The sequence below is a fragment of the Halichondria panicea genome, chromosome 9, assembly GCF_963675165.1.
Source record: "Halichondria panicea chromosome 9, odHalPani1.1, whole genome shotgun sequence".
NCBI lineage: Eukaryota > Metazoa > Porifera > Demospongiae > Suberitida > Halichondriidae > Halichondria > Halichondria panicea.
The window spans coordinates 2,020,447-2,034,857 of NC_087385.1; the positions used below are offsets into that span (position 1 = coordinate 2,020,447).

General features: G+C 40.9%; 2 protein-coding genes and 1 long non-coding RNA gene across 3 annotated transcripts; 1 reads left to right on the plus strand and 2 right to left on the minus strand.

The window, feature by feature from the left end:
• Nucleotides 1-13: 13 nt before the first annotated feature.
• Nucleotides 14-10,425, minus strand: LOC135341080 (mitochondrial genome maintenance protein mgm101 homolog). The gene is made up of 5 exons (XM_064537558.1): nucleotides 10,289-10,425; nucleotides 7,538-7,653; nucleotides 7,216-7,319; nucleotides 945-1,148; nucleotides 14-265 (listed from the first exon to the last, which is right to left on the minus strand). The coding sequence occupies exons 1-5, from the start codon at nucleotides 10,423-10,425 to the stop codon at nucleotides 122-124; spliced, it is 705 nt and encodes a 234-aa protein (XP_064393628.1). The 3' UTR covers nucleotides 14-121.
• Nucleotides 10,413-12,585, plus strand: LOC135341088 (uncharacterized). Its single transcript, XR_010396524.1, has 3 exons — nucleotides 10,413-10,522; nucleotides 10,625-12,101; nucleotides 12,163-12,585. It is a non-coding gene; the product is annotated as an uncharacterized LOC135341088 (long non-coding RNA).
• A 53-nt stretch (nucleotides 12,586-12,638) lies between these two features.
• Nucleotides 12,639-14,410, minus strand: LOC135341081 (SH3 and PX domain-containing protein 2A-like). The gene is made up of 3 exons (XM_064537559.1): nucleotides 14,223-14,410; nucleotides 13,510-13,917; nucleotides 12,639-12,851 (listed from the first exon to the last, which is right to left on the minus strand). The coding sequence occupies exons 1-3, from the start codon at nucleotides 14,408-14,410 to the stop codon at nucleotides 12,779-12,781; spliced, it is 669 nt and encodes a 222-aa protein (XP_064393629.1). The 3' UTR covers nucleotides 12,639-12,778.
• Nucleotide 14,411: the final 1 nt, after the last annotated feature.

Consider the following 14,411-nt stretch of genomic DNA (forward strand, 5'->3'; position numbering starts at 1 on the left):
TTTATTGCTAAATAAGTAGTTACCAACAAAATTGTACATGTACATTTAATGAGGAAAACAAGGACAATCATGAGTTCATTAATTTTATGATGTGTTAATTGAAGCGATTCTATTTGTACTTTTATTTCGTACGTTGCACCTCCTTCCAGGGGTAAGGAAAAGCTTCTCCATTGTCCTTCCTTCTCCAGAGTTTCTTCTTCTCCTTGCTCCGCACATTCTCACACCACACATCAGATGCATGCCCACCTCTCCATTCCCGTACAAACTGGGCATAGGGACAAAACAAACATTGTGTATTCTTAAAATAGTTGATATACATGCGCATATATGTAAGCAGGCATCAGATACAGCTAGTCATGCAGGCATAGCAATAACTTTTTACAGTTGTTTAGTGAGCAAAAACCTTAGGAATGTCACAAAAATGATGAGTGAGACACGTGTCCAACCCACAATATTCACATATCCGTGTAAGTACCGTATTTACTTGAATAAACACCGAATAAACACCCATCTCGTTTAAACGCCCAGGGTAAAAGCTCTGTCTTTGGCAATAAACACCCATCTTAAATAATTGCCCATGTATGGGGCGTGGCACTGTGGGTTGAGCTGAAATAGCACATGGAACCCAGTTGCAAGCATGGCAGCATAGAATAATAATACTTTTTATGGATGCATAGAGAGAGATACCGACACAGAGAGAGAGAGATACCGACAAGATTTAAATTTAAGCTGAGACAGCAGCCCAAGAAGAGCACATTAACTGCTGCTGTGCAAGAGTTTTGAGTAGACATAACAATAAACGCCCTCCTCGTTTAAACACCCCCTCTAAGACTTCGATCTGAAATAAACGCCCGGGCGTTTAATCGAGTAAATACGGTACATGCACTAGAGTAGCTAAGTAAAAGTATCCTTTCCCATGTGTAAACACGACAACGTCACTGTACCTGAGGGTCCCATAGTTCGCTGGCCACACCCAGATCCTTGCAGCACCTCATGAGAGCATTTGACTTGGCTGACTCACACGCCTTCCCATAACTGAGGTTGTTCTTACTGTAGAAGGTGTGCTCACCCACAGCTTGTGCAGTGAACCGTCCTAGACAGTAGAGGGCGTACTCTCTGGTTATCAGCTGACCACCATCATTCTCTCCCTGCAGGGGGAAAGGTCGTATGTGACAATACATTTGTACAATAAACCAGGGATTACAGTAACAGTAAAAAGCAAGGCTTAATCAACAACCACGTACGTTAGTCACGATTTAAACTGCGGCGAAACATGCTATGCAAACAGTGTTGGCCTCGAATTCACCTCAACCTTGCTTCAACCTGCTGGGTCAACACTTTTATCTCACTCTAGCATTCTTGAACATTATTTTATCTTTCTACAATTAGTATTACATCTCTTGCTACCGGAATCGTAGTAGCTAAAACCTATCATTGTTATACCTGCTACATTACAGGAGTTAATTCACATTCTTCCGTTGATATATGACCAACCTCCTTTGATCACAACAGGATTCTCAGGGTGTCATACGGGGGGAGGGGGATATCCCTCTCTGGCTCCAATTCCCCCCCCCCTAAAATTTGCATTCAGGTACTAGTTGTATGACTGAGTGTTCATAGCCACATAATTATAGTCTTGCCGGCTCTCATTGTAGCATGGGAGGGAGAGAACCGTCTGGTTATACTCTGGGCATATTTTTCTCGGACCCTATATACGTATACTTTTCTCGGACGGAATGTTGGTAGAACATATTCATTGGAGCCTTACCCACAATTAAGAATCTAAGATAGATTTCAAGAATACAACAGTTACATGTAGGCCTGTGCCAAATATTCTGAATACCGTATAGCGCGAAATTTTCGAGGGGCTTAATTTTCGCGAATTTCGTGGGTAGCAATCTTACACAAAAATTAAGTCCACGAAAATTGTTCTTTAATTAGAATTACCTGCTATAACGTGCAAAGATTTAAAGGCGTGGCTTCCTACGCAGTCATTCCGCGAACATTGTGCAACGAAAATGCTTTTAGAGGCCAATCCACGAAATATAAGTGCCTCGAAAATTTCACGCTATACGGTAACAGTCTTTTTACAATTTGAAGAATATAGGCACTGTGAAAATAGTTTAACAATTTCATGGAGTTGCACCGGAGGAGGGCGGACACGATTAACCTTAACTAATAATTAGCTAATTAACGATTCGTCTTTTTTTTCTTTATAACCGCTACATATTGGACACAAGATTAAGAGCTAGAGCAGTGTATATCGTAGAAGTTCTCCCACTGGAGATACTCCTACGGCCAAGTTGTCAGGACCTGAAGGTAATAGGACCCCTATAAGAAGCACCTTAAGTACTCCTATCTCCAAGATCCCTGTGAGAAGCATCCCAGGCACTCTGATCTTGTCTCTGTGAAAAACACTCCTGATCTATGAGGAGCACCCCAGGCACTCCTGTCTCCAAGATCCAATTGCCTGTTACTCATACTACAGTACTGTTCAATATGAAGAGGTTATACAGAAAGAAAAGACGAATCGTTCAAAGAATTTCATTAAAAGATCGTAATAATTAGCTAATTATTAGCTAAGGTTAATCGTGTCCTCCCTCCTCTGGAGTTGCACATGCGCAGTAGCTCAGAACACGCCCACATTATACATGGCTAATTGTTAGTCCAATCAATGTTGAAACCACATTTTGTGTGCTAAGTTTATTTCGCTGCAGAAATTAAAAAGTAATGACTTAATCCCATTTGTTGGTGCTATAATTTATAGTTTGCTGTGTATGTTGAATGATTTGAGTGTGCCATCAATTTGAATAACAGGCTGATGAAGTTGAATAATAGGCGTATCCAGTGTGAATAAGGCACAGGTATAACAACCGTCCGCATTAAAAACCGTATACCTTGCCGCTTTTTACAACTTTTGGCGTCAGATTAATTTTCACTGCACATCAAAACATTCACTCAAAATGTTAGATAGTGTAAAGCCATAAATTATTATGTCTTGAGGCGTAGCCGCACGAGGGATACAGTAAAGCTGACTGTGTGTGTCTGTTCCAACTGTAACTGCTCAACGGTTGCAATGCGACGAAAACTATAGGCTGTTGCAGTCTCTTTAGAATCTTTCATAGCATCATTTGTTCGCACAAACTTTGTTGGATTCTTCTTGCTAGCCTCCTTCACAGCCTCTCCTTTTTCTGTTCTTTGTCACACGGTCAATAAGATAAAATACGGTAAGAATTGGAGGAACAAAGAAAGAAAGAACGAACCGTCTAAGAAAAAGGAGAGCCTGTCTCGCTAAGTCGCGTGACGGTGGCACAGTGGTGGCACAGTGAAAATGAGCGTGGGCTTTCAGTAGATGGGCGGAGCCTGACAGATAACAAAGCCACAGGATGCCTACGCATTGTAGACTTCATATGCAAGTCTGGAGATAATTATTATCATAGACGATGGCTTTAATACCTAGCATAGTGAAGTCTGAAGACTAAAGGTCTATCTTTGAGCCTATCCTCAAGCCTCAAATTGAGGCTTGAGTTAGTTGAGCAGTCTAGTCTAGAAACAGTGTAAAATGACATGACAATGTTGCAAGGTTGTGATCTCATGAGTACTGACAGAGTGACTAAACTATACTAATTTGTGTGCATGAGACAGTTTTCACAGGGGCACGAGCACCAATGTCGAATTTTTCCTTAGTTTAATACATGTAATAGATTGAAGATCGATAGGGTCCTGTCAATTCCATAGTCGTGTAATCCTATTGTAGTAGTATTAGAGGTTCTGCTCCTTTTGGAAACTTTCTGGCAGTAGAACCAGCTCTATAGTGGATACGGAAATAATACCTGCAGATAAGCACTCAGGTCTACATTGTCTGCTGTAATTTGAAACACTCGACTGGGTCGAACGTGACGTCTTGAGAGTGGGAGCACATTGAGTTTGATAAGGCGAGTCTTGTAGTCTGTAGTTCTGCTGTAGTTCTACTGTAATTATCCGAGGATAAAATTGGTTGCCCTTGCCCTTCTAGTTTGGATAGTGTGATTGTTCCAGGGCAATCTTCTTCTTCTTATTATTATGACTTGGACTAAAACATTCCTTCTGATGACACGAAGGGATCTGTCAATTTTGGCATGTCAGAAGTATTGCTGTGAGTTGTCCAGGATCTGGGATAGGTTCCTTCTTTGCCCAGGTCCTTTTGACAAGTGCTATTATCAGATACAGTAGTACTCTAGCCTTTCATGCTTCATCTTGTAGAGCTAACTTCTACATACTGTGTTCTGTAGCTTCACACACTCTTTGCCTCTAGTTCCTGGTAAATACGCTCTAAGTACTGTGTCACAGTGTGTGGGAGGACAGATATTGCGGTTTACTCTTGCCCACGCTCAATAAAATTTGGCCATGTCAGTAGCAGATCACAAGACTTAGCGGGGCAGGCCTTCCTTTTTCTTAGTGGCTTCCTTTTTTCTTTCTTTGCTCCCTCCAATTATTCCCGTACGGTGTTAATAAATTATTGTGACAAACAACAGAAACAAAATTATAACTGAAAAAGGAAGGCCTGCGAAGGAGGCTATCTTCTTGCAACCATACAGACTAGACTATTACTATTGTTGAGATTGACTGCCAATAAACATTTTTATTTCATATAGACCTAGTAAATTCACAATAAGGGAATAGTACCAGCAAACTATACAAAAACAGCAACTCAAAAACCAACAACAAAAAGGTAATGGATGGACAACTATTTATAGAGTCAGGTCCCAGGGGGGTGATCGAGAATGATTCTAGAATGATCCAGAAACAAGGGTGCATGATCAATGTGAGAATAAACAACCACAAAGAAAAACTGTGAATTACACAACAGCGTAAATGTATGGTATGACACATGATAAATAGTACATCAGGATAAAACAGGATAGAACAGGATAAACCATGAACAATCACGCCAGTACACATGCCAACAAACTTTCTATTATAACTTATGAGTTAGCCTTGCACTAAAGCGCTAGTTTTAGCTACAAGAGTCAGGAGAGCTGCTAAAGAAGTTAGCTATTTTAGTAGCCATTATTGAACTTGCGAGACACACCCCTTATTCCTGTATGTAATGCGCATGCGCGCTCAATACCACGTGTAAGAGAATCCATTTTGAAACCCAGATCCTGGCAGAATCCTTTGTTGAGGTCCTGGTATATATATAAGCCACAAACCAACCTTTTCTTTTTAGACTGCTTGTTATAGATACTACTTTCTGTGATTATCTCACAGACTACTGACTATGCCTTTGACAAAGGTTTGCTCCCACTGTTTGGCTACAGGCCATTTAAGACAATCAGTATGCACTATTAACTGTGGACACCCCTTTCTTAACCCTTTAACCGTCGGATTCTTAATTAACAGTGAAGTGAAATGTCTGTAAATTCTCTATCGGGTTTCCAGAGCAATAAAATGCCACGGTTATTACGCTTACCTGTTTTTATCATTTTAAATGCTCGGCCAGCGGTGAGATAAAATCCAAAAATTTTTTTTTATGGATTAGCCTATCATATGGTATAAAGGCTTGACTAAGCTTGATTTTCACATCATATGAATGTAACAGTGCTAAGATATATCAATTTGAAGTACAATACGTACATATATTTCCCACCTACTACACTTTTGCCATGTAGTCTAGTGGGGTTTAACTGTCATAAATTGGCACCTCAGGGCTACAAGGGAAAATATGGCTCATAAATTGGCACCTCAAGCATATGCAGTAAAAATTAATTAATGGTGTTTTCGGCTAAGGTATGGAACTTTGGCACAACATTCCTGAATAGTTTAGCTAACATATGCATGGTTACGTATAGCTTACATAAGTACACGTACTGATTAATACTCAATTATAGGATATTTTAGGTCCCTTTTCGCTTAGCGATGGAACTCAAGCAAATTTGTCGGCTAAGGTGTAATTGTTTTTGCACATTAATTGTTAATAAATTTTCTATCTTTTGATACAAAAAATTTGTCCAGAAATACTTTAGTTCCGGAGATATTTCATGTTACACATATATTTTACGATCACCCCCATTTTTACCTAAAATGATTTCCCACTACAACAACTTTTGGGGAAATATTTTCAAATAAAGTTGTAGCTTATTTATTCACCTACACAATGGTATCAGCACAATTTTTTAGAAATGTTCCAATCTTGAGATACATTTAAGTACAACTACTCACTCTGTGGTTAAATTTACTCTCAAAGCTGAAGGCACTGTATACTACTTGCCAGAGTCACACAGTGAGCCCTCTCCTGGTCTTTCACCGTCCTGGTCCATAGCGCTAGCGTCTAGGTCCATGTCCTCAGTCCCAGACAGTTCATCAGCGTCTGGCATAAAGCTGGTAGCCTTTGGGAGGTATCCTACTATTCCCTTTCCTTCATAGGCACTGTCATCACCAGAGGAGACATCGCCATTGCTGTCCTCAAGCTGTTCAAGCACATCGGCACAAGTAAACAACCTAGCCATAGCTATAAACTTCGTGCGGTAAGATGCTAATGAAATTTTAACATAGCAACGTGGCTTGGAAATTTCTAGACTAAATTGCACGTGATTCTACAGCTCTTCCTCTATACAGGGATGTGCGTAGTTCGAGCTACTTCCTAAGTATCGCAGAATTAGAATTTCGCAAAAAAAGTCACTATTGCGGGCCACGATCGTGGCCGGTGGCGGTTAAAGGGTTAAAACAATCAATTTGAAAGCACATTGCAAATTATTTACCTCTTCTATAACACTCTAATACTTTTGAGCGAAAGCAAAAACATGGCGAGAGGCAACACTCGTTTATTCATTATTAAATGTGTTTTACTAAATTGAAGTGAAGATATGTCTCTAAAGCCGGGCGAGGAGATTCTAGACAAGAAGTACATTGTAGCTATGGAAGGAGCCATTTACACTAAAGAAAATAGTGGCTGTGGTCAACGAGTAACCATATAATATTAGTCCACTATATGAGTTTTTGCTAGTTTTGCAAAATTCCAGTAGCCTTACCCACTGCTGACTATGCAATAATAAAATTGCAGTAATGCCTCAGCAACAGAATAATGTCACTCCTGAGACCAGCAGCAAGGTAAGTATTTTTAACAGATTTTACCAATAACGTAGCAGCTGTGTTTTAGAGCCTTGCAGCTTCAAAAATTAACACTTAAGCTAATTACTAATTAATGATTAGCAGACATTTTATTATTGCCTTGACCTGGAAGTGTAATGTTTCCCCTCTGGGCATGAGTGCCCATCCTCCCGGACCAAACGCTCGATTCAGAATACGCCTGTACTTGATCTCAGGGAGGTAGATCATCCCTAAGGTGTGTGTGTGCATGTGAGGAGAATGTGGTGGTCATGTGACAATACACTGGCAAACTGATCAAAGGCACCAACAATACAAGCCATTCTTGACTCAATAAAAACGATACAGCAAATTTTTTTCATAGCACATCTCAACTTACTTCTTAAACCGTTTCCATTGAATACAAATTTAAGCTTGTCGAGTTTAACATTGGTAAAACATGTTCACTAACCATCTGCCTTGATCTCCACGTCCTGCTCATTGACACCTGCTAGTAGGACACTAGTACACTTGTCTGGGAAAGATTGGGCTGATATACCATGGTACGGATCTTCAGTCGACTGCACACTGTATTGATAGCAAATTCAAGTTAATTACTGTGCTTTTTTATCTGAAAATGCAGTTTTGAGTACTGGCTTTTTGGTGCCGTTTTTTCTGGTGCCGTTTGTGTCAAAAAATCTAAAAGTTATAAAATGGAGTCGACGTCATAAAGGTCAATGTTTTAAAAATGAGTCGACGTCATAAAGGTCGATGTTTTATAAAAGGAGTCGACGTCAAAAAGGTCGATGTTTACAAGAGTTGACATCATAAAGGTTGATGTTTTACCGTTTGTGTCAAAATTAATGTTATGAAATGGAGTCGACGTTACAAAGGAGTTGATGTTTACCATAATAATCGTTACTATTCTGTGTTACCCGAGGCGCGCGTGGGTGGCCACGGGTATAGTAGTCTGTTGGTTTGTTTGTCATGAGTATCTCTACTCACCTGGATGCCATAGCGCTGCGTTTGCAGCATAGATAGCCTTCACAGAACCAGGGTGTCATACAGGATTTTGAAGTAGAGGGGGGAAATGAGAAAAGTAACCAGAAAATGTTGCTAAAAAAAGGTCAACTGTTAATTCAATACCCAGCTATGGACACTCAGTCATAATTGAAAGGGGGGGGGGGGATATCCTCCCTTTCCCCCCCCCCTGTATGACACCCTGACAACAGTATCTTGCTTTAAATAGTGGCAGATTTGAATGTTAAAGTTTCTTTGTCGAATAAAAGCGAGCAAAAGCTAAACTTTCCCGTTGACAGCTGCTAACTACACGCGGCGTTTATTCGAGATACCCTATGTAGTTACATTGTGAACTTTGCACATGGGTTACTTACAGCTGAAGTGATCCTGTACCAGGAACAATGGAACAGGGTCACTAAAGTAGAAAACTAGAATTATCTAGCTCCGCTGACTACGTATTTGCAGCTGAAGTGATCCTGTACCAGGAACAATAGAATAGTAAAAAGCTAAAAGTGTGACTGGTTGCTGGATCCTATATACTCCAGCCTGGCAGGAGCCATGCCTCTCTAGCTCTAAGCCTAATTAAGACTCCAGGCTTCTTTGCTGTGATCCCAGTCCACAGTGCATGTCTCATGTGACATGTACCACTCAATGTTTCAGCATGCCTCCAGTGTTCAGCTATTGAGTTGCTGTGCTGGTCATACATGCTACATGCATGCACTGCATTATCTTTATTATCATGTCACCAGCTGAGGGTTTGCACTTTAGTGCCCTAGTTTTGTAGTAAGTCGACCTTTACTAATTTCAACTGGAGCCGGAGTCAAGTCAGTGTAGGGCTAAGAGGAGTGGTGCTGCACAGGGCAGGCTGACCTTAGTTCATTAAGGTTACTCATTGGGTTTCTCCAGTCTGTTCCGTGCAGCACACCTCGGCTCCAGCTTCCTACACCATAGGTGCCAACTGTCCCAGAATTAGCATCACTGTCCCTTGTCCCAAAAGTAAATTTACATCAGATATCCCGGGTTGCTGCTCCTGAGTTTGTACCAGGCCGCATTAAAATACGGCCTGCATGGTACCTATTGCATGGGTGATAGTGCACATGTTCAAATTACCCAGAATATGGGTAATCGTACTGCAAACGTAAAATGTTAGTAAATTATACCGGACATTAGTCCGTTCACTAAGAATATGTTCCGTAATACTTTATCTCCATAATTGAGTTCCGTGAAGCTGTGGCTTATGCTGTCTATTACGTTGGTCTACAAGTGCTTGAACTCTAGTTTTAAGACAAAAGAGACTCTCATCTACGTCTAGGATGGTCCTATAGCCAGGTTGTCTTCGCAAGTAGCAGTTTAAGGCACCATACACTTCCCATAGCCTTTACAGATCCAAGGTAAGACATCCTGACCATACAACCGTCATAGAGGTAGATGAGAGCCTCTTCTGGCTTCAGACTAGTGTGAAAGCCTTCTGGAACAACGCAATAGAGCGCTAAGCTGAGTACATAGATACAAAATAGATGAGAGAAAGAAAAAAGTGGATTCCCCAGATTCTGGAGAATAACTAACACATGCGCACTATCACCATGCGCACTATCACCATGCAATAGGTACCAGGCCGTATTTTAATCGGCCTGGAATTGAGGCTACTGAGGGTTACTATAGTCCAATAAAGCCTGGAAAAGCTTGGAAACTCTGCTAGAATCTTAAAATGAACAGAAACACGAAGCCTAGCTAGCTCGATCAGCTAATAAGTGGGTGGGGATAACTTTACTTGTGCAATTAATGATGACGTCATTATTGTTATGAGCACGCGCGCGCAGTGAGCTAGTGAAGCCACATTAGAGCTGAGCCCACAACAATTCCCATTTTTTTGCAGAACATGGAAGAATTAGGTATGAATTGTTGTCTTTGCACTGAAAAATCAGTGTTACGTGCTTTTCTCTCCTGTTTACCGTTAAAATCGTATTAGTAAAGGTCGACTTACTACAAAACACAGGCCTACTCTAATGTTAATGTTATGGTAAACTCGACTTATTTATAACATCGACTCCATTTCATAACATCGACTCTTTTTGGATTTGACACAAACGGCACCCCATACCACACACTTCTAGCTATTGCATGGATGGCACAAGATATATATACTATGCACAAACCACTTTTGTGTATCACTGTATAACACAAGGAGATCTATACTTCATACTTGCTGATTTTTTTGTCTGTCTCCTCTTCCTCCTGACTGCTACTGGTGGCTCTCCTGACTGCTACAGTCCTACTGCAGGATCGCAAGAAGGAAGCAGACAAAGATCTGTAAGCACTTCTGACCACGTGGGTAGCCATGATTCTGAATAAGGCACATCCAATTGCTCCTTTTTTGTTACCTCTTCCAAGCAGACCAAAAGTTCACATGCAAAATCTCCTCATATTCTGTGCTTTGGTAAGGTTTTACTATCTATGGTTCGAGTTCCTATATAAATGTGTAGCCTACACAGTCACTGTAGCCTACCATAATTTATATGTATCCATTTTCTTACTGCAGGGGATTGCTGTGAAATGTCCTGTGTGGTAAGAAACTTCTCCTCAAAACTTGGTCCTCTGAACTACGTACTCGGAAAGACCCTCCGTGTATCCTCTGGAGCTGCATGGTTCCCCCTACAATCTACAAATGCTCAAGTTGATTGTTTAACGAACACTTCTAAACGAAGATTGACATCGTTGTGCTCAACCAGCCATGTGGGTGTGTTGACTGCCCATCATGGTTCAATCCTAAGGACTAACGGCTGTTGCAAACCTCCCACCTATCAGCAGATGATCTTTAGTAGTACTACATCACGTCGATATTCAACCGAGCCCAGCCAAGACAACACAAACACCTCGCACTCAAACGACTCCACATCAATCACTTCCAAGGATGCTAAAAGTTCTGATTTCGAACTGGTCTACACGGCACCACTAAAAGGAGCAGTTCGAGCAATCAAAATCTTCTCCCTCACCACAGCAGCAGCTGCCATGATAGGTGGTCCTGTCCTGGTCTGGATGGGTAATACTTCCGTACCCCTAGTCGGGCGAGTGATGATGAGCACTCTAGTCATGCTAGTGGGTTTTTCCACCACTGCACTCCTGCATTGGTTAGTGAAGGGCTACGTTATACAGATGTACTTCAATAAAAAGACCGATAAGATACAATTATACACACTGTCTATGATTGGACAAAAGAAACTTCACGAATTCGATATTTCCGACGCTAAACCTCCGAGTGCGACTGCGTTCAGCTCATTCCAAGCCCGAGGCAAGTCGTATTTTGTTCATGCGGAAGTTCTTGAAGATGATAAACTTATGTCTAGGCTATTAGGTGTGTATGCAGATATAGAAAGAACTGATATGTGATGCTTTGAATTGTTAGACATTGTATGACACTCAATATCCTGGGCGCCACTGTCTTTATTGACCCTTAATTAATTGTTCAGGGTATCCTTATTCGGAAGATCTATAAGACTGTGTGTATTCAATTTTGATATCCCCTTTATATGAGTTGTAGAGGGAAGTAACTAATTAGTGGCTTCCTTTTCAGCCATCATACATACAGGTTTCATAATGGATTATACGATTTAGCCTTTGCTATAGCTAGTTTATTTTTTACAACAAGAATAATGATGGCTGTTAGAATGTCAATGCTGTCTTCTCACTACAGAAGAAACCTCTTCCCTGTAAGTCATGTTCGTCTATTGTGTAGTTTTGCTATGAGACCGAATCCACGGGAAATGCCTGAGGAAAGAATTCATCTTAAGATTGGCACTCACCCACATCACGCAACAACTAGCCTCTCAAGTTCGATGTGCTTCAAAGGTGTCAGACTAGTCACACTTGGCACTAACATGTCAAGACACTATTCAACTGAGCCAAAAACAACTGACAGTTCACATACTCTGGTACCTAAGAACGGAGCAGGTGAATACGAGTTGGTCTACACAGCACCGCTGAGTAGACTCTTTACTATAGGATTAGGATTGCATATGGTCGGTGGTTCTGCTGTTTTAGTTGGTGTAGTGTTCACCCCCATCTATACAATATGTGCAGACCTGAAGAGCTTGTCCGTACTGATTTTGTGTGGTTCGCTGTATGTGGCTACAAAGATACTGACTGAAAGGTACATAACACAGCTCCACTACAACAAGAGCACGGAGATGGTTAAGATACTCACAACACCAATAATGCTACTTGATTCGTTCAAACTTTTCCAGTTCAAAAGTTCGCACAGAGTGTGTGAGTTTAACATTTCAGAAGCAAAGCCAGCTGCTAGTGATGTGTTTAGTTCATTCGAAGCGAAGGAACAACTGTATTTCATTCACACTGATACCTTTCAAGATAAGCAGCTACTATCGAGGCTTGGTGTATTACACAATCAAAAACACTCCTAAACAATTATCATGCATCAAAGAAAATGTCGTATAACATGTGACTTGTGTGCATGCATAATATTCAACCAATATTGTTTTCATTTTTGTACACATAATACATGCATGTACGTACATGTACATGTATGGCCAACCGACTTTAGACTGTGCAAATCTTTTATATAAAAGTCATGGGTGTGAATAAAATAAAACCAGGCATAAAAATCATGGAAAGTGAACATAAAACCTATATTTGGAGTCAATCTTCAGATACAAAAAACACACCAGTCAGACGCAGCTCAGATGCCTAACACAATGGGTTCCTCAGAGTCTGCTCTCGATAGGCTGTCACCAGCAGCCGAGTCATTGGACCTGCACGGGATACAAAGGAGGGGGAGGGGAAGGGGGGAGTATCAAGGACTTAGGATAGACAACTTGTCATAGATATACTTAAATACAATGGATGCATGTACATGTAGAAGACAGAGAAAACTAGGTGATAGCTTGTAGCATGATTGATGACAGTTCAGTAAAACAACAATGCTCTTGTACAAAGGGTTGTGCTACTACAAGCAAGAACTGCCTCGAGCACTTGCTAAAAACAAGGTAATATGCTGTATGGCTACATGTAAGCTGCTGCACAAAAACAATCACTTTCTATATAAAGTGAAAACTGTCAATAACACACTACCAATACATGTAAACTAACATACAGTAGTACATGTACCTTCCAAACGTACATAAAACGCAGCACTAAATTAATTGCGACTCTCTGACATTGTACAACGACCGACTTGTAGTGAGTATTGAACTGAAACCCATAACGTTCAACAGGTTTAAACGGTAGGTATAAAAATAGACGGACATAGGCTGACAATGACACGTGAACGCTCGTATAATTTACGCAGTGTTTTATCACAACAATTAGAGTGTTTATCTAGTAAAAACGGTACGTACAAATCACCAGTTTTCCAGAAACTAAAACACACACCCTATAATACTAAATAAGTGTGTGAATCAATCAACTCACTGCACATAATATGCTCCATGTTCCGACGAGGCCATTGCTCCCTTGACGTATCGCACTGAATAGTTGGCTCCATCCTCACTCTCTCCTCTGTTTAGCCGATCTTCCTGCCAATTGCTTTTAAAAAATCGTAACAGTCTTTCAGATCTTGATATGTGCTCAGGGAGGGACAACAATTCTGTAACGTAGTCGTGAATTTGAGGTTGTCTCTCGACTGCAAGATCATAAGTGGTTTTCTTAAATATTTTTTTGCCGGGTAGGTATGGGATTGTTCTAGTATTTCCTTTGTTGCCTCCTTCGACAGGAAACTCTACAAGTAGGGAGCATTGGAAGTCAAAGAACTCGCTGTAGCTGCGATAAGAGGTCGATGACGTTCCATCAGACCATTTTATTTCGATTTTGTACACAAATCTGTATAATTAATTAATAATTATGTGGACGTACGTAATAGTTATGAGGGTGTATACGTTTATAGTTGATGAATGAACACTTTCGTGTTAAAGCTTCAAGGAATAACTTTCGCTGGACACTTGTTTTGTTTGTATTATAAAGGTACGTACTCTAAAGCTAGCTAAGTCTACACAGTATATAAAACAGAAGCAGTACATCGACTTCCTCATGGCTTTTAGAGCTGTGTATAGTATGTGAAACCTATAGAAAATGCATGATGACAAATACACGTACATAGAAATGGTAGGAGCCAGACAGATGCTTACCTCTTGGGCTCTGACATTCTAGAAAGAACTTCGGTGACCTCTCCTGCCTCGACGTGGGGCGGGTGAAGCTGGGCCATTCCCTCCAGAGAGGAGCTAGAGGAGAGCAGGTGCCCTCTGTGTTTGGGCCTTCTTCTACTGAGGCTGAGACTGAGAGTCCGTACCTTCCGTGTCAGAGAGTTAGTATTCATG